At 33.9% G+C, this 21,264-nt stretch overlaps 1 protein-coding gene and 1 pseudogene across 8 annotated transcripts in view; one reads left to right on the top strand and one right to left on the bottom strand.

Moving 5' to 3' along the window:
* The window catches only part of LOC149552410 (Polynucleotidyl transferase, ribonuclease H-like superfamily protein), a 252,443-nt gene that overhangs the window by 44,657 nt on the left and 186,522 nt on the right, over positions 1-21,264 (bottom strand). For 5 of the 8 annotated variants that reach the window (XR_016352920.1, XM_089787960.1, XM_089787962.1 and 2 more), the window contains exons 5-6: positions 13,875-13,961; positions 604-675 (exon numbers count right to left, since the gene is read on the bottom strand). Coding sequence is in view for 7 of the 8 variants with exons in the window: in XM_089787960.1 (XP_089644086.1) it covers positions 604-675; positions 13,875-13,961 (159 nt within the window). In the remaining variant the exon portion in view is untranslated. The remainder of the gene's footprint in view (positions 1-603; positions 676-13,874; positions 13,962-21,264) is intronic. The other 3 variants (XM_089787964.1, XM_089787967.1, XM_089787966.1) reach the window with 1 other exon arrangement.
* Positions 6,280-7,995, top strand: LOC149552412 (leucine-rich repeat extensin-like protein 6 pseudogene; annotated as a pseudogene).

Below are 21,264 nucleotides of genomic sequence, written 5' to 3'. Positions count from 1 at the left end.
AATATAACAAGATAATAAAAAACTTACAAGAAATCATGGTAAACCAGAAATTACTCTAGAAAATGTATTTTTGAGCTGATAAACTGTAATGTTTTGTTGATCACATTGTCAAAGACCATAGAGGTCACGATTAAACTGTGTTTCTTGGCAGGTCTTTTAACTGTACATTGTTATCTTTTCATTTTTTCAAAAAATATAACCTGATTTTTTGTTTGTTCTTTCAAAATCCCTAATTTTAATCCAATTTTTTTTCTGATCAAGTCATGATTTTTACAAAAATATCTCTATCTTTTGGTTTGCTGATTTATTCCTCATAAAAACTTTTTGTACCATGAGATAAACAATCCAAGACATAAAACAATGGGTTGACTTGGGACCAAAACATGACAATATTTCTTTTTAACATTACGTTTCTTACTGGAAAATCTAAATAAGCAAAAACAAATATAAGAAAACTTTAATGCATATGTTATTCTATGAAAAATATCAATAGAAATGTCTATGGGTGACTCAAATCATAATAGAATTGGATGAATGTAGCACAATAATGTTACAAGAGAATTAAATATAAGCCCCAAGGGAAGCATAGAAATGTATACATACCTGTGTACATTGATATTTATACATGGGCAATGGATATCCAACAATAAACCCCACCAAAGAGAATTGATCCACCTATTGAAAAAATGAAGAAAATCCAGTAAGTAACAACAAGAACCTTATTTAGAATAATAGCTGAGAAAATAACGAAATTGTTATTCAAATGTTTTTAAAATTCCTAGAGTTGCAATGTCAAGGTTCTTAACACTCAATATTTCTTTGATAACATAAAGTAATGTGTAGTGGCCAAACATCAATGATATGTTGATTACTGCCTCAAGCAGTAAAGTTCTAAAAGCTAACAATTTCAAACAAACAAGTAGCAGAACCCTCTTAATCTATCTCTCCAAACTTTCTAGCATACTCCATACTACATGCAATTTTTCTTCTAGTTTTACCTGCAAAATTCTACTGTGGACTAATTTTTCCCTACAAGAAATAGATAAGATAAGATAGGATAAGATAAATATATTAATGCCCAACAAGAGACCACAAGGGTCTAATGGACTGGAAGTACAATAGGGCAACATCCAGCAGTGGGAGCACCACACAGTGTCCGCAGAAAGAACAAGCGGGAAAACAAACAAGGAGTTGCCAGCTAACCATTATAGTTGACATAGCAGCTAACAAAAAGTGTGAACACTAACAATGTAGCTCCTGGAGAGACATCATTTTGGACAACTGACTTTCATTTACTCCATTATTAAAATTATTCCAATTTTGATATGTATACTGATTGCTTGAAATGTACTTCTTTTGCGAGATGCTTCATATGATATATATTAAATACATTGTTTGTCTCATTTTGTTTTACTTTCATGGTTTGACTATTTATTTTGTAGTAAATTTAATTAGTGTAATATGGTGCACCTTTTATTATTATTTGTATGCCAATGTGGGGTTGTTTTCATGCTTTTGACCAAATGTGAGTAGATTAATACTTGCCCTTTTCTGGACTAACCGAGGTCCCAGTTCTATGTTTTTATTTGAATAAAAAAAATGTTGTTGCACATATAAAAATGATATAAACTATCATAATAAAAATCTAAATGATTGAGAGCAAAGCATTCGGCTCACATACAAAACAATCAAGACCCCAGAGGATGCTACAAAAGAAAGGACTGAGAAAAATGGACACCTGATACATTGAGGTGCTGAACCAAAAGGAAGTCTTCCCTAGAAGGATCAGTAAGGTACTTGGCGGGTTAAAAATATTTTCAGGTAAATAATCTACATCTGAGGAAGGGAAGAAGCTCTTATTCAATACTGTTTAAGAGCCCCAAAGAGTTGTCAATGGATGCACCCTGAGCTAAATAAAGTGGTTTCTACCTTTCTGACGTCATAAGAAAGAAGCCCAAAGCCAAGTAAAAAATTTCTAATGGCCTTTTGCCTTAGATTCTTCTAACTTGATATCCCAAGCTAGAGCTGCATTCATCTCTTGCAGTGAGCCAACAATCAAGCACAAGCACAAATATGTCTAGCAAGCTCATATAAAATCATCTAGAGTTTTACAATGGTGATAAAACTAAGTGCAGCAATAAGGTAATTGTCCTCGGTAAGTTTTAGAACTTGGAATCTTTTAAGAGAATTGTAGAAGAGTTGTTATAGTCCTGAATATTCTTGGAGGCTCTACAGTAGCATTTGGCTTGTAATTCTTGATGATTTTGATTGCGAAGCATTGCCAAGTTGCTGGGATTTTATTACATTTTGTTTTCCTTCGGTAAATTATTGTATTTATATCCCTCTGTGTGAATGACTTCAGTTGTCTATCACTTCAATTTTCTACTCTGATTTTAAGCAGTTAAATTGCTTCACAATTCTGTCTTTTTGTAAACCAAATCACCTGAATAATCATGTTACAAGCTTTGTAGCTGAGTTAAGAATGATATATATATATATATATATATATATCATAATTATTTTTTTTGTTCATAAAACCTGCTATAGGTCCAGGAACCAACAAAAATATTGGGGAAAAACCCTTAGTTTGAAAAAGAAAAGCATAGATTCTCCTTAGTTGACATGTAAACAACCAAAGCATAAAATATTCCTTCGAAACAAACTTTCTTCCCAAAAGGTCCCAAACCCATAAACTACAGTCCCTACTCTATCCAAAAAACTTAGAGAAACAAGCCAACAAGAACTTTCACATGGGGTAAGGGAAAATTTTATTGGCCCCAAGACTACAACACACATTATTATACATAGCGCGTACCAAATCTTCCTTCTACATCTTCATATGCACACCATGCAGCCTTCTTTTTAAGTATAGCAATAGGAAAACACGTGGATTGCCACCCCTAGGAGCTTCTAATGTCCCTTTTAGATATTATAAGAACTTTGGGACAAATACTTGAATTCTTTTACCTTATTCCTTGCAACACAATATTAAGAGCAAATTATCAATATTACTATAAAAATGGAATTATGATAACATGTGAAAATGTACTCTTAAAGAAGCAGAAGAATTGTATCCGAGGACCAATCCTTCCTATATCTGAAATATGCAATTCACAATATTTATGGTCCTTGACAGGACAGAGTGTTGTCTTGCAACTGATGGAACTGTTATAAAAGATCTTTAAGACTTATACTATAGAAAGAATTATTGTGATCAACAGATGTTTCAGTATTGAGTATGTCATTTGATAATGTTGTGTCCAATTGGGTATCTCAACAATATAAAGTGGTTGAATAGCGTCAGTCTGATAATTAATTTACACAGATTTGTGCCCTCTTGATATGAGGTGTATCTTCAGCACATTATATATTGAACTTGTGCTAAGTAGACTTGCATTGGACTATATTTGTTGTTGTTTAAATATGGTCAAGTTCACTGACTATGTATTATATTCTCCTTTCGATGATCATTGTTACTGTACATATTCTATACGTCATCCTCAGCTGCGGAATTCTGAAAGAAATTAAGATAGTGTATGGGAAGTGTTCTTCAACGTCGAAGGGAGTGCTCTATTTGTATCTGTATCTGCAGGGAGAATATAGTACGTTGTCCTCACTGTTGCTCGGATGTCCTCGTTGCCAAAGTAACGTTTGTTGCTTGTCCAAGGCAATTATATTACTGCTTTTCTATCCTTTTCTTATCGCTCCTCTGATCATGCCGTCAAGAGATTTTTGTATTTATTTTCTTTTCACTCCTTATTTAAAGTGATGGCTTTTCTAATGGTTCGATCATCTATGCCCTGGCGTGGCTCGTTGAGTGCCTCTTTTTATTTTATGTTTTTACTGTCCATGGTTGTCATGGATTATATACGTCAGGTCTGGAGAAGGAAGGTTGTGACTATGTTTGGTCGCGTATGATCATTATTATTAGTTCCTGCCGTATGGCAGGATACTATAGCAATCGGGTTGTTGTTATTTGTCCACTAATGTTGATCAATGGGAGAACTTTATTTTTTCCCCATGACCTATTTTGCTATGTTTTGCTTTTCTTCAGAGTTAAATTATTTTTCACAAGTGCTTTGTTGTCACATTCTCATTGGTGAGTACTACAAACAGTAGGGTTTCCACCATCTTGTGATGAAATGGTGACATTTCATCTCGTTGATGGGTATTTTGCAGTCTTTAATTTCATGATTTTGTTTTGTCTTGTCAGTTTTAATGGCTGTGTCAAGGAGGGTGCAGAAAATCTAACCAAAATCTCTTCCTTTGTGGCCTAAGTACAAATCATGAACTGTTGTGTTGGCATATGATAGCACATTTTGGGATAAAATGAGGACACGATGCATTTGGTCTTACACTGAGAATTGACAGTGTTGAATATTTGCCTACAATTCTCTATCATCATTATTTTTAAATCTTTCATTGTCCTTGCACCCTTGCTCATTCTTCTGAGTAAACAGTGACATTATTAAATTTTTGAATCTTCAATATCCCTGAATCCACGGTTGATTTTTTTTATTGGTCTCTGTGGATGTCGGTGTGCGTGAGTTACAAATAGAGAGATGAGCAGATTCTGGGGTCATGAAAACCAGAGAGGAAAGATTAGAGAGTGCTTGTTCCTTCTCAGGTAAGCATGCTTTGCATTTGCCATTCGATTCTGTGTTTTTGTTTTTGCTTTGTGTTTGAGCTGTCTTTGTTTACACAGCGTGTTATAGTTGAAACCTGTTATATATCTACATGTATATTTAGTTGCAGTAGGATGGGTACAGGCGAAAATGGGTTCTTGTTTATACTCCTTGCCATACATGATGTTTACTTTCAGATTGTTCTTCTTCGTTGTTGTCCTTCTCCTCTTCTAGCTGTTCTTGTTCATATACATCTGGTTGTAGCTGTACAGATCTGCACAGTTTGCTTCTGACACTGCACTTGCTATGATTTTGGTAAAGGATGCATTTTTTCATAGAATATGACAACTTTAGTTTATTGTTAGCTCATTTTGGCCATTTTTATCAAACTCGAGCATACTCACAAAGAACCCAAAAATGTCATGAGCTGTTTTCTCAGACACTTACCAAATCACATTTAAAAGTAAAAAGCCCATGCCTCCAAGTAATCAACAAACTGTTATGGAAAGCAGTTATCACCCCAATATGCTTCCGATCAGGTCCTATGGAATTTGAGCGCTTAATGGACTGTTCCGGAAACAACAAACCTATTTCTTTCTCTCTTATAATTGAATCCAAATTTTGGTGGTAGAATAAGCTCGAATATTGCTTGATGCGCTTGGATGACTCTTTGTAGAATAGAAAGAAATTCTGTTTGAGCGCGACTGTGAGTAAGCGCTTACAAAAGGTATTTAAGACTGAAAAACAGTGAGAATTCTGTTAAGACTGAAAAACAGTGAATATTTTCAGCCCTCTTGCTCTTTTCCCAAAGGTGCACGCATCTTTTCAAATCTTGCTTCGATGGGGGTCTTGGTTTAATAGCTTTTTAAAGTGCGTACTAGAGTTTCTGCACCTATATTGATTGCTGGTCAGACTATTATTAGGGAAGTAGCAGGTCGCATACATCTTTTCATCCAAAAGCATCTGCAAGTTAAATTACGCTGAGATAATTTTTGTTCTCCTTTAATTCATTGGTCTCCACATTGGCAGAGTGGTTGAACCGTCAAGTTTACACAAAGTAAAAATATAATCCCTCTGCCAAGCGCCTAAAAGGAATGATGGCTCCTGACACGATGTCAGAGGATTTAGCAATCAATTCTTGCCGCCATCATCTTGGGAGAATGTAAAAAGGGCACTTGCCTAATTTAATGCGGTTGACTACGCTAAAAGACCTTCCTCCTTGGGCAGCGAGCACATTCAAAAGAGATAACAAGCTCTTTATGGTGGAGGGTGTCTTGGAGGACGCACCCACTTTTCCACGTTTCTCTCAACGACCTCCACTCACTCATTTACGTATCCCCATACATTTTAGACTGCCATAAAAGTTTTCGCTTGAAATGGGATTGGCGATCTTTCCACAAAACTTCATGAAGTTTAGAAAACAAATATACATATATATAAAATGAAAGGCAATGTAATTAATATATATATTTTTTGAAAACGTTACTCCCATTCTTTTTCGCTGCAAACGTACCTCAACCTGTCGAATGCAGGCGTGACGTGGGGAAACACTAAAGTCTCTGTATTTTATGCAAACAAACCTGCACACCCCACTTTGTTTTAGCGTATCCTCCGGCTTCATCCTCGAACCACGTACAGGGTGTTTGGAATGTTTATGGGCGTCAATTTGAAACCAAGGGCGAGCAGAGTTTGGAACTAAAATCTTTGGATTTAATGCCAGGATAAATCTTGCCCATCTCTGACATGACCAGGAACTTAAATCTTATCTTTTTCCCCCCTCCATTCGAATTTCTGCTCAGACACGCATGTCACATGTAATCTCTATGTGTTGGAGAATTAAAAGGCCAAGTCTTCTAGGAAACATTTCGCTGACATTTCTTTAGATAAATCATGTGAGAAAGTTGTTGCAGGGATTGATTTGAATCATGGGCTTCTACAGGGATATTTGGTGGAGGAACTAGGTATGCTCACTGACATTGCTCTCTTCCATCTCAATAGCAATAGGTTTAGTGGCAGCATTCCTCTAGCTTTCAAGAACTTGCAGTTATTATCAGAAGTAGATGTCAGCAACAACTGGTTGTCTGGGTATTTCCCCATTGTGCTTTTGGAGTTAGAAAACCTTATCTATTTGGATCTGAGATTCAACAAGTTTAAAGGTGCTCTTCCTCCAGAGCTTTTCAACAAGAAGCTGGATGCTATCTTTGTGAACAACAACTATTTTGAGTTTGAAATCCCTCCCAATTTGGGTGACTCTCCAGCTTCAGTAATTAGCTTTGCTAATAACAAGCTGAGTGGAGGGATTCCCCAAAGCATTGGCAAGATGGGTGGGACATTAAATGAAGTTTTGTTTCTCAATAATCAGCTGTCTGGATGCCTACCTGACGAGACGGGATTGCTAGGCCAAGTGAGTGTCCTTGACCTCAGCTTCAATGGCTTCAAAGGCCATCTGCCCTCATCTCTGGCCTGCCTTCACAGTGTGGAGCAGCTCATTCTTGCTCATAACAAGTTCCATGGAAGCATTCCTGATGGCATCTGCTCTTTACCTTCACTAAGGAACCTCACAGTTTCTTATAACTATTTTACAGGTGAGGGCCCAACTTGCCATGCTCTTCCGGCCAATGGAGTTGTCTTTGATGATTCACACAACTGCATTCCTGCGCATGGAGATCAGAGAACAGCTGGGGAATGTGCTGCTTTTGGTGTAAATCCTAAGAAATGCATTGAAATGCCTCTTCCTTCTCTCCCACTATGTGCTCTGGCACCTCCCCCTCATTTCCCAATACCAGTACCTTCCTTCATCTATGCCTCCCCTCCTCCACCGCCTCCTTCGCCTTCCCCTCGGCCTCCGCCTCCTACTCCACAATGCCCTAAATCCTTCCCTTCACCACCCCATTGAAACTGCATTGTTATCATAGGTTTCTGGGTTTCTGGATTGTGTATTTAGCATTAACGTTTGGGATCCCACTCCGTGATCCATCAGCATAAGTAGCAAGAGATGTATAACAGAAAGTGCATTGTCTTTTCTCATATTAAGTGCTCTCTCCAAAGCCTCTGTCCATTCTTCTATCCACTATACACTATCTCACGTCACACTGCATAAACAATGCTCAGATTTACTTCCCGTGGGTTCCCTCTGTTATGTTCTGGGGTAGTTAGTTTTGGGTTTTGCATTGATGGCGCCTTTTCTGATTTGGCTTTATGCCTTTGTAAGGAGATGGTTTTATTTCCAATTTCTTTGTGCATGAAAAATAACATTGTTTACAGAACCATTCAGTGAATGGTTAACCCCTTCATAAGCTTGATGCAATTCAGATGCGGAAATGTTTTCCATTATTCTAGAGAAATAAAGGCAATTAGGATTTCTTGTCAATGTGATCTAGCAAAGACTATGATCCATAACAAAATGGTTCGAACTTTTAGCTATTAGCTGCTTTGCTGTTACCTGAAAATATAACTGCTGCCTATTTTTCTTGACAGTATCATATTGGGCTGGCAAACTGAGCTTTGTTATTTATAATTCTTACTCTGTATTTTTGGGTGAAATTAGCATCTATCTTCTTTTGGGAATAAGTATTCATGTGACACTTTTTGTGCTCCAATAAAGGACTAAGTATGCCCAACTACTATGCCTATTATTGGAGCACTACCAACTCTTCTTTTATTATGATTTATACCTTATACCTATATACTTAATTTTATTTTAATTAACTTTTTGTTATGAGTAGGTTTGAAGAGATTCTATATTTGTTTATAATAGAAATCAGGAAACAAAATTGAAGCTAGTTAATATTAAGATTATAGTCTAGTTAAAGTTCTCAGAATTTGTTTGCAGGAAAACACATATCATTAACATATTTAACATAAGTTGATAACAACTAGGCATTTTTCTACCTCAAAACATTAGTTATAAATATCATCGATTATAAGAATAGTTTAATAAATATATGAAATAACTATATTTGTTTCAATTAAAAAATGAAATATATTGATTTTATTGTTTTATTATTGTAAATAATTGTCAGTATATTTTGGTACAAATTATTTCAATGAGTAATATTTTTAAACAATTTTAATAACTATTTATGTTAAAATGATGAAATCTGAACAAAGAAAACAAAAAAATTACATGTAAATGATTTAAATTTTCTATGAAATTGAATATTCAACTTTCATTGATTTATTTACTGACATGTTTTAGTAGTAATTCTTTTGAAATTTGTATGGGTCTAATGTGCCAGTATTCATGAAACTATTATCGGTTTTCCCAAAATGTAGTTTCAAAAGTCATGACACTATTTGTAGTTTTTTGAAATAAAGAACACGCTCAGTATAGCTTATGTTGTAAGTTGAAAAATGGTTTAGTTTGTTTGTAATGATGAACAAAAGCTAGTTATAGTCAAAGATCAATGCTTTCAAAGTCTAAGGGATCATATTACCATTGTCTACTGAAAAAGTTTCAAACTCCCACAAATAGCTTGCCATTTTATTTTAATTGCTTGTTTATCAAAGGCTACCAAAAGTGTTTGGGACTAGTATTTGAAACTTTGACAGTGTTGAATATTGAAATCTTATGAGCCTTCTCATGGGCACAATGAAATTGTTTGACTAGAATCTGTCAACTTATACTTTCTGCATATAGCTTCACATTAGGGTCAAAGATCTGGTAAATCAATGCATGTTTTCCCATATTTGGCATTTAATCAGTTCTTTCTCCTTGGCATTCGAAATACCCATTTGATTAATGTTCAAGCAAAGCACAACATCACCTTATTCTCTCTATATTTGCCTCCATGTGAGAAAACTAGCAAATGATTTTAATAATTTCACAAATAATGAGTCAGAGCATTGGATACCAGAGACAAATTTCTCAAGTTCAAGTTCATGAAAGTGAAGAAATAATTTAGCAATCATAGAACACACAAACAACATTTTCAAGGGTGAGTAGTCAAATCCATTTCAACAAGGCCAATAGACTAATCAAACAAAATTACAGTATCATTCGCATTGCAAATAGGTCAAATAAGAATACATTATTCCATGTCTAAAAACATATTAATTATTATCTATAACTCTTTTTTTTAATCTAATTTCGTAGTCACTTCTCGCAGATTTGGACTTTCAGAATGTGTGACCGAATTTTTATTCCATGCCCAAGTACAGAATGGACTTCTCCAATTATTGGTGCAATTGACTCAAGACATTTGGAGACTGTGTTTATTATTGAATGCCCAAATGTTGAGAAATCTTTGCGCATAGTGCTCAGTGAAGAATTCTTGCAGAATAAATCTAGTTCAACACATTATGCAGACATTGTTTCTAAATTCTTGACCAATTGCATGGACCTTTTAGAAGATATACAAATTGTGAAGCAATTAGCAAATGCGTATGTGAAGCATTACTTCAAGCCTGAAGAAGACTATGATCCATACATTGCTGCATATGTTATAGAGATGAGTAATGACCTTATAGGTGGACTGTTTTCACTAGAATCTTTAAGTTCATGTGCTGTCACAACTTGTGTGTACAATTCCCTAAAAATTGCGATTAGTAGTAAATATAAGGCAATTGTTGATCATGCCTTGCATGCTCATTGTTCGCATTTTTCACAGCAGAGTGCTTTGAGAATCTCAGCCGTATGCAATGCACTCATATTCCTCCAAATGCATATGTCTCCTCCTCCAATCAGAACTTATGCACAAAACAATTGCTCCTTGGCAGAAATGACTACTTCTTAGCTCGGCAAAATTTGAATACATGACTTGTTATCATAGATAACATGTCATGATTCTATGTACATATTCCATAGCATATGTAATTTGTATACAATAATTTGTATACACCTCTAACCTTGCTAGAAAAATGAATTCTACTACTTTGTAAAATCAATGCTATAAATAGTAAACTGTTATATTTTGGACTAGTCTTTAACTTTGTGATCTTTTAAATCAAAACCAATGATGATCAAATTTAATGCATATACATTAGATAGGAAATTATTATTTGATTAAGAATAGTATTGAAAATGCTCTTTAAATTCTGAACATTTGATGTCGATAAATTAATTGACATGTTTCTTGTGTGGTAAATGTTGTATCCATAGTTAATAATAATATGTCTTTTTGTTCTCCATATTGCAAAGTGTGATTTTTTTTACGAAGACTTGTTGCACTGAAGTAGTTTGTACATTAAGTATTACATGTATTAGTAGAAATGGAGAAATTTGAACATAGATTGAAAATCATTACACCAATTAAACAATGGGTATGTAGCATGATAAATAATGCCTAATTGCCTCATAAATTATGTTTTCCTTTGCATATTGTCATACTTCATTGTAAAAAATGTATTCTGATAAGGTGAAAAAAAATTATTTATGGATTATATGTCTTATATTGGTGACTTTTGAATTTTGTACATTTCGCAGATGTTTGAACTGTGCTAGGAGTTTTGGAATTTGATCAGACAGTTGACATTGCCAGCTACAAGTAATCGGTATGTTTCAATTCAAAGTTTTCAAACTAAAAGTCCAAATTTTATTTGTAATTGTAATCATCAAGCAATCGTAATTATGACAATAATTTATAGAACAGTAATATTTCATTAGTACTGATATTTTGGGAAATTTATCTACTTGGTTTTCCATATTCTCTTCTAAATTATTGATTGAGGGATGTTTGTATCAATTGTCACTTAGAGAAAAGAATTGATGTTTCAAATTGACATGGTTTAGATACCATGAAACATAGTTTTTCAAATTCACATTGTTTAGATACCATGAAACATAGTTTGAACATATTTTCTATCGTGTGTAGTCAAAAAAATTATGTATATAAATCCTACCCATAAAACAATGTTTATTTACTTAGATTCGATATATATTTAAGATACAAAATAGCTTCTAATAAAGGATAAATGAACTGAAAACTAACTAAAACCAAAAAAAAATCATAGATTATAAACTGGTTACAGATATTGAAATTTTAGATAAACAAATATTCAATTATTTGAAGAAATCAATTCATTATCATTTTGTACTATGTAATGAAGTTAAGCTATGTGTTAGAATTCATTGACGCTTAGCAAAATCTAAGAATTATTGGCCATTGTTGACAGGTTTCCTGTACTTCTATTGCATGAATATGAACACTCTAAATGCATCAAATACAATAAACTACCCATCAGATCATGAAAATCCAGAATCTGAGGTCCTTGAAAGAATCCAACAACTTCCAAGTGAATGTCAAAGGAATATATTGGAAAAATATTTTTATGAAAACCATGATGCAATGTTTCAATACAATGGATGGGGAAACATTCAGACAATACCAGAGACCAATCAAATTCATGTCTTATCTCCATTCATGACAAATGGAGAATTGATTTACTTGAAATATCTTGTGCGAGTATATACTGAAGCTCATATCATAGTTCACTGTCAAGATATTCTAATCCATTTTCCTTATGAGAATCATAGTATAGAACAATTCATAAATGTTTTTAATCCAGCATGCAAAACACTATTCTGTCAGCTATCACCATTTAAAACCCCTGTTGAAAGTGAGACACTTGTATGCATAATAAACCTTCTCATATCATATCCAACTCTCTCGCTTGAATGGATTATAACATATGACAGTATACAACTTCTAGGAGAATGGTATGATGGTACTACAGGTGCTATAGCTACTAAAAGCATAAAGCACCACTACTCATACCATTATTTGTTTGTATTTCCAAATAACGAGATGCCACCTGGCATTCATCTTGTAGCAGATATTGGAAGATGGCGCATCCTCTATGGATGAATTAATTTTTACAACATGGTTGTTGCCAAAAGTAAATACTTATAATGTATAAGTATATGCTCCATTGTGCTATAGAAATAGATTATTCGATAATTTGTACAATGTCAACCAATGATAAAAGAATCAATTTCATGTAATATTTTGATTCCATGAGAAAAAAGTTGTATTCATGTCTCTTTGTTGTTCAAATTCCAAGTTTGCAAAGCACATCAAATTTGCATATGATTTGTTATGCTTGCTTTCAAGCATCATAGGATACTTCAACTATAATTACTACAATTTCTTCATGAAAAATTTATGGAAATTGAAAATTCATTACGGCAATTATAGCTTTTCGATCTGCAAAAGCATCAACGACATCTGTACGTAATACCTAATTTTTTACACTACAATGTCACTTCAATGTAATTTTTTACAGTTTTCCACTAATAGCTATAGAGGTAGTTGCATTGGAGGACGAACATAGCATAATGATAGAAGACCCAACCATCCATTAGTTAGTAGAAACAATTAGTATTTATTATTTTAAGTTGTCATATTATTCAATATTTGGCATTAGAACATTGACACAATTTCTTGAGAAAATGCTAGAATTAGCATTGCATATTAAAAAGACATTAGAACTAAGGACATTCATGGGTGTCCACTAAGAAAAAACCAAATTTCGAATATTGCACTCCACATGAAACTGTGCGACAAATTTATGTGACTTTTAATCGGAGACAAAAAATAGCAATGTCAATCAATAGGCCTTTCAATTTATTAATTATAATACTATTTGAAGATAATGTTAAATGATTTATAATTACATGGTCTACTAGACAGATAGCAATAGGCATGTAACAAAAGGTTTCAATATTCATATGACAGGGTAGACAAGCTTTGAAGACATAATTGTGGTATATAAAGTTCAAGGTTCCACATACAAACAAGTTCCCCAAAGCAAATTGTTGTGGTGATTCCTAAAGGCACCATGCCTTTACCTGAATTGTTCGCGGTACTTAACATATGCATTCTCTTAATGCTATATTTTACTGTCAAGGAAACACCTTTGTTCATATTCCTATTAGCATTTGATGTAATAGTTTTTTATGTCACCTTGTACATAATGGAGAAATATATGTAGTTTTTAGGAGCTCGAAGGACATAACATAGAGACTAGTATACATTTGGAGTGTCAATTTTTGAGAATCATGTAATTTAATCAATGCGAACATATATAATTTAAAGGAAGTGTCTGGCTACAAAATACTTGCTGCACCAAGAACATAACATCAAGTCATGTTAGCTCTTTGTTTTCTTGGACCCACTTTTTGAATTCTTATGCAACTTTTATTTCATAATGGATCTGGACCCTTACATGATCTGCATTGATTTATCTAAACAAGTGTTAGACCTTAAACATCATCTAGTCTTACTGATTCATAGGATCAACTCATGTTACCTGTTTCTTTTGTTGCATCCATTTTCTGAATTCTTCTGTAAGTTTATTTTTATACTGGATCTGGACCCTTACATGATGTACATTACTCTGTCAAAAGAACTATTAGAATTTAAACATTGTCTACTCTTATTGTTTGGTAAAGTAATAATAAAGGATCGCAAATTGAAAAAATTAGATAATTAGATCTCATTACTTCTAATGAGATCTAAATTACTATATTCAAAATAACAAAATCATGGTAAACATTTTGAATTGTTCTACATAGCATTTTAGTAAAAAGATACTATATCGATATCTTTGATTCTTTCATCTATTCAATTGGTCTACTTTGTCTAAATTGTGCACCATCTTTACAGAACCAAGAATATAGATGACTTGTTTCAAGGCAAAAAAAATTATAGATTTGGAGAATGAAGACACGTCCACCTTTAAAGAAAGCAAAAACTTGTCTTCCAGGTCCAAAAAATGTCCAAAGCATAGGAAATACAAGGGTATCAGGAGACGTCCTTGGGGTCGATATGCTGCAGAGATAAGGGATCCAGAAACTAAGCGACGCCAATGGCTTGGAACATTTGAATCGCTAGAAGAAGCTGCAAATGCATATGATGAAGCAGCACTTTCTATGAGAGGAGTGATAGACTGTGCAGACTGCTATAAGAAAAGTGCAATAGAAACCAGTGATACATTAATGCATATTAACCCATTAATAACAGAAAATCCAATCTACCAGACCACAACCCATCAAGAGGAAAACATAAAGCTTCACTGTGCACCATTGTCTAATATACATGATGGTAAACTATCACAAAGACCATCCTTAGACGACATCCCATTTGATAGCACAGTAGTACCTGATGTCCATTGTGTAATGACACCTACAAATTACAATTTTGATGCAGTCCAACAAACTAAAGATTGTCAATCATCAACAATTTTTCCTAATCAATATCAAACTAGTTATCTCCCACCATATACACATACATCATCGGGATTACTAGGAAACATAGTTGCCCATAACTGTGTTGGAAATGATAGCATCAACGATGCATACAAATTGGACAATACTTCGAACATGCATTCAAGCTTTCAAGGAAAACCATCGTCAACCTACGATTGCAATGTTGCAGGTTCAGATTTATTGCAAAATGCTATTGAAATTTTGAAATCTGAGCACTTTCAATATAAAGGAGTACAACAACAAAATGGTATTTCCTTTTACCGTTTTTGATGCATTTTCTAATCATAGTCAATGAAAAATATTAGATAGTATAGCCAAGTAATTAGAATCATTTGCACAAATAAACGTGAATCAAATACATTTGAACATGAAAGATATCTAATTATATTTTTTGAGAAATTGTAGGGTACGAGAACATGAACAACCGCAAGCTTAAACCAATGCTCCCATGGAACACAAAAAGTGGACCTAAAGAACTAGATTCAAGCACCTATGATATGAGTCTCTATAGTATGAATGAAACAGTGGACTACAAAAGCAATTTTGTGGATGCAGCAGAACATAATACAGGTTGCAGAGCATATGGAACTCTTCTCTTGACAAACAATGTCGATAAGAAAGTTTTGTCAATTAATGACAAGATAATTTTGGAGATTGGTATTCTAAAAAGCAAGTTATCTGAAATTGTGGATGTGATAAATAATATGGAAAGCACACTCCTCAAACATATACCTGCACCTGTGCATCCACTATAAGATCTTTGTGAATATACAAAAGTTTTTGCACTTAGAGATTAATGTTGAAGATGCTTGCACACATAAGCAAAAATCTTGAAACATTTCATTGAATTCTCTATAGTCAGTTTTTACAGCTATATTGTAATGCTTACGCATATATATTTATATCTTGGTGATTATAAACAGTATAGTATCTGTGATTTGTTCTAAGACAATCGTTCTTTTCTTGTATACTAGGATAGATTATGAATAGTACATATTCAAATGTGGCAAACATAAATTGCTAACTATTGTTAATTAGTAAGAAATATTTTCTTCCAAATTTGTCTAATGTCTCTTGCAACATGATCATGTACATATTTGTCTCTATGTGTTGGAAGAGTCAAAACAAAATTATTCATCACAAAGTTGAAAAGTGTAATTAAACAAAACTAACAAAGTATCTGTCTTGCATGCGCAGGCTAAGACACGATAGCTAACAATTAACCAAGGAATCCAAAATTCATAGAGAAGTTGACTAGTTTCATACAGTGCATTCCACCCACTTCCTATGAAGATCATTATCATATGTTAGAAGTTACTATGTCTTAAATGCATTAAGTACAAGTGTGCATTGCCAACAAATACTCATCAATTGCAACTTTTGATCATCAAATATTCACATTGTCAACATGACTAATAAAGATCAATCATGCAACATTGATATACAGTTGGCAAACCAAGGACTTTGTAGACTACAAAAATTCAAATACAATGTTGGCGACTGCTTGTTTGACTCTATTGAATACTTACTTCAGTTTACAAAAACTGTCAAAGAGCTACGAAATGGTACAATAGACTATTTTTCAATGTGCCTTGCAAAAGCAGATCCAGAAGCATTACATGCATACAATCATGAGTTGCATCCTCTTCTGATCAAAGACCTCCATAATGTAAACGACCAGAACACTTACTTGCGACGAATGCGTCTATCTGCAAAAGAAGTAAACAATAGTAATGAAACTGGTTTATGGGGAGACATATTTTGCATTCACTGGCTTTCCAAGTGGTTAAATATTCGTATTTGTGTCTTTTCACTGAAAACAGGAAAACAATACCTAGACTTCAATAAAACATTGAACACAGAACCATATCGTATACTATTTCATGATACCAATCCTCAAAGTGGCCATTTTGAACCTTTGTTGCAATTGCAACCAGTCCAACACATAAACCATACAATCAATTTTCATAAGTTTAAAGAATTGCTTGGTCAGAATATGGACATGTTAAAAAATCACAATATTAGAGAACAAAAAATGCAAAAAGGTCCTAAAAACAATAAAGAGCAACAAAATATGCATTCTGCTAAGCAAATTATTTCGCAATCTCTTAGAAACACAAAAAAATTCATTAGATCTAAAATGATAAGCAATGAAAGTAGTCTACTCTGCAATAAACCTAGTTTGAATAGTCATAAACAACAATTCAATATTAATGTTGTACCTATATCACCAAAAACTATATCACCAACAACTCATAGCTTAAAAAGAAAGCAAACAAGATCAAAGAAGACACCAGTAGAAATATATGAATTTGAAATACAAGACACTCCGAAACATACCTGCCCGATTTGTCAGACTTTGCATTTCAAAAAAAATATCAAACATGTAAGAGCAAAGGAAAAAGATATATACAAAATGTTGACCCAACGTAATTACCCAAATGATAATGCAAACATATGCAAAATATGTAACAAATCACTTAAACAATCAAAGCTTCCAAAATTTGCAACACCAGAAAACATTGGAACAAATAATCCTTTACAACATGTAAAATGTCTGAGTCAACTAGAGGAAAGACTAGTGTCCTTGAGAATTGCTTTTGCTCAAATATGGGAACTAGGACATAGAAGATCGCAAATTGGTCTAACCGGTTCTATCATAAATGTGCCTGTCAATTTGAACATTGTCCAAAACGCTTTGCCCCTATCATTCAATAACACATCAACTGTTGCAGTCTCTCTTAAGCGACGACTTGAATATAAAAGTGCCTTTCAAAAAGGAATGGTAAGGCCTAATCTTATTATGCAAGCTCTTCATGAATTGGCAGACACAACATTATACAAATTAGAAAATGTTCAAATCAATGATGCATGGTTGCAATTACTAAAGGAAGAGAAACAAGATAAAATATTATGTCAATCTATGTCATCTGATTCTTATTCAGAAAGTAATAGTGACAATGCTAACCCATTAGAAACACTGATACATGGATTTACAGATTCAAGAAGCATACAAAACATGCATGACAAAATTATTGAAATAGCACCTGCTGAAGAATCTTATCCAATAGGAATATTCAAAGATAAACATGCAGAGGAAATGAATTTTCCTACACTATTTTTTGGAGAACCACGAAAAAATCATGTTTTAGAAAAATTAAGTTATCAAAAAGTAGCACAATGGGAAGTCTTAAACAGTCACCGTAATTTTGCACTGCATACAACAAATCTTTTCTTCAAAGCAATCAAGATACTAATACATCAAGTATTGTCAACAATGTGGGTCAGAATAAGAAAAGGTCAACTTAAAGGAAGGAAACTCATTGCAAAAGACGTCAAAAACAAGCCAAACTTAGAGAAGATATTGAAATCAGACATTGGCTATGTTGACTTCAAAAGGATACGAATATCTCCGGACTACTGCCAACAACTCAAAAAAAATGCCTTTGCTATGATACGTCAATTGGGACCACCAACTTTTTTCCTTACTTTTACAAGTGCAGAACAAAATTGGGAACCATTAACAAAAACTTTACACTCTTTGCACAAAATGAATGAATCAAAACCAGAGAACAATGAAATAACTTCTGAAAGTAATACTGACATAAACACCCTCATTCGCAAAGACCCAGTTACATGTGCACGTTATTATCGCCATCGAACAAAAGCTATTCAAAAATTAATAATGACTGATGTCTCCTTCTTTGGTAAGGTTTCTGACTTTTTCTCTGTAACAGAATTTCAAAACAGAGGTAATGAACATGACCATCTTCTGATTTGGGTACATAATGCCCCAATCTATGGGAGAGAAAGCAACATGGACATAGTTAATTTTGTCAATAACTACATAACTTGTAGTACAGAGCACTTACAACAATCTTTAGCAAAACTGCAAATACATAACCATACAAAACGATGTAAAAGATCACGAAAAAGAACATGCCGATACAACTTTCCCATCCCTCCTTTTCCAAAAACAATGATACTTGAACCTTTAGCAGAAAGCTCTAATACAACATCAACAAATGCAGCAAACATATTCTCAACACTAGAAAAAGCAAACTATGATAGTTCATTCACATATGATATGTTTCTAGATGAACTGCAATTGATAGAGTACGACTATGTCAACTCAATTAGGTCAACATTAGATAGGCCTACTCTATTTCTCAAATGAAAACCTTGTCAAATATGGAATAATAGTTTCTCAAAGAAAATGCCATTGTTATGGAGAGCAAATACAGATGCACAATTTGTACTAAATGCATATGCCGCAGCTATGTATTGCAGCTCATATATGGCAAAAGTAGACAGATCAATGACAAATGCATTCAAACAGATTCGAAAAGACCACCAAAGAAATAATATAGATGCACTTCACATGATAAAAAAACTAGGAAATGCTTTACTAAACTTGCAACAGATGTCAACACAACAAGCTGCACATTTAGTCCTCTCAATGCCACTCAATCAAAGTTCCTGAAGATGTATATTCATTGACACAAGACCTGATGATGAGCAGATTTTTGTTCTTAAATCTTCAAAAGAGTTGAGAGAAGAGCCAGATGAATCTGAGAATATAATGGCAAAATCTTCACTACATTACTATGTTAACCGTTCAGAAACTCTAAACCACATATGCTTTGCCGAATTTGTTTCAGAATATAATGGAACTAAACATTTTACTAGAAAGAAAAAAAAACTTGCTATAATACGTTTTATGAATTACAACATCCACATTGATCCAGAAAACTACTATAGAGAACAAGTCCTATTATATGTTCCATTTATAATAAGTATTCAAACAATCTTTGAAAATTTCAGCTCTTCGCAATTAGCATATGCACACCATGAAGAAACAATTATAAGAAATCGTGCAAAATTTTGTTATAATATGAATAGCAAATGGGGAAACATTGAAGAAGAGGAAAATGAACTACAGCTCAAAGACTCCAGTAAACAAAACAAGGAAAATGGAAAAAATGACATAACACATGAAGCTTATGACATATCAACAGACATTCCAACAAATTCATTTAAAAACTTGTATAAATCATCAAATGTTGGATTTGACATAGCCAAACACCCACAGATAATGAATAACATTGACTACTTCAAGTTGCGTCGAACACTCAATATTGAGCAACAAATGATAGTTAAAGACATCATAACCAAGAAACAAAAAGATAGGGTCACACCAATACACCTTTTCCTCACAGGTGGTGCTGGCACTGGCAAAACATTTACAGCTAAAGCTATTTACCATGCATTGCTACGTCTATATAGTAATGACATCAATGACGACCCTGACAAACCAAAGGGATTGATAGCTGCATATACAGGAAAAGCTGCCTACAACATTGGCGGTGTTACAATACATTCTGCATTACACATACCATTCAATAAGTCCGAATTTATCCCTCTAAATAGTGATACACTTGACAAAATGTCTAAGCATTACTGTCAGCTTCGAATCCTACTCATAGATGAGATATCCTTAGTGGGATCCTCTTTCTTGAGATACATTGACTTACGTTTGCGTGACATCATGCAAAAACCTACTATTTATTTTGGAGGATTAGACACAATCTTCTGTGGTGACCTATACCAGGCATTACCAGTTCTAGATTCAAATGTCTTTGAAAGCAAACCAACAGGCAAAGACTTGATGCCTTACAATTTCTGGAACGACAATATAAAGTGTTTCTCTTTGAGAAATACAATGCGTCAAAAAGACACCACATTTGTTCACATTCTAAACAGAATCCGTATAGGTGAACAAACAATAGAAGACATAGAATACCTTAATGACCACTGCATAAAACCCATACCAACTGACCCCACTCTTCCTTTCCTATACTTTAGAAGATCGGATGTGGATAAACACAACAAGAATATGTTATCAAGTATGCCTGGAAATACAATTACACTAAGAGCAATTGATGATTTTGAGGAAAACTACAATGCATTACGACTTTATGCTCATACAACATGCCTTCCTACTGAAATAAATGTGAAGGAAGGAGTGCTCATAGAAATTTATTCAGGAAACTACGACACACAAGATGGTATTGTCAATGGCTCTGACGGAATTTTCAAATTATACACTAGAAATAACGAGCACGACATTGTATGGATCAAATTTAACGATGCAAACATAGGCCACCAACAAAAAACAAAGTATATTACATACTACAATGATGAAATTGAACAAGATTGGGTACCAATTCTACGCATTGCAAGACCAATCCTTAAAACAACTGCAAATAAAAAAATAACCATACGAAAACAATTTCCAATTCAACTTGCATGTGCTCGTACTATCCATCGATCTCAAGGACTAACAATGGACGCGCTTGCTTTTGACCCAACAGGAGTGAAAAATCACGGGCTCGCATATACAGCACTTTCACGAACAAGAACAATTGATCA

Source organism: Cupressus sempervirens, chromosome 6, assembly GCF_028749045.1.
Source record: "Cupressus sempervirens isolate cs-2001-9-10 chromosome 6, ASM2874904v1, whole genome shotgun sequence".
Lineage (NCBI taxonomy): Eukaryota > Viridiplantae > Streptophyta > Pinopsida > Cupressales > Cupressaceae > Cupressus > Cupressus sempervirens.
Note: the sequence above shows the minus strand (reverse complement) of the source record. Positions and strands in the feature narration are given on the sequence as shown.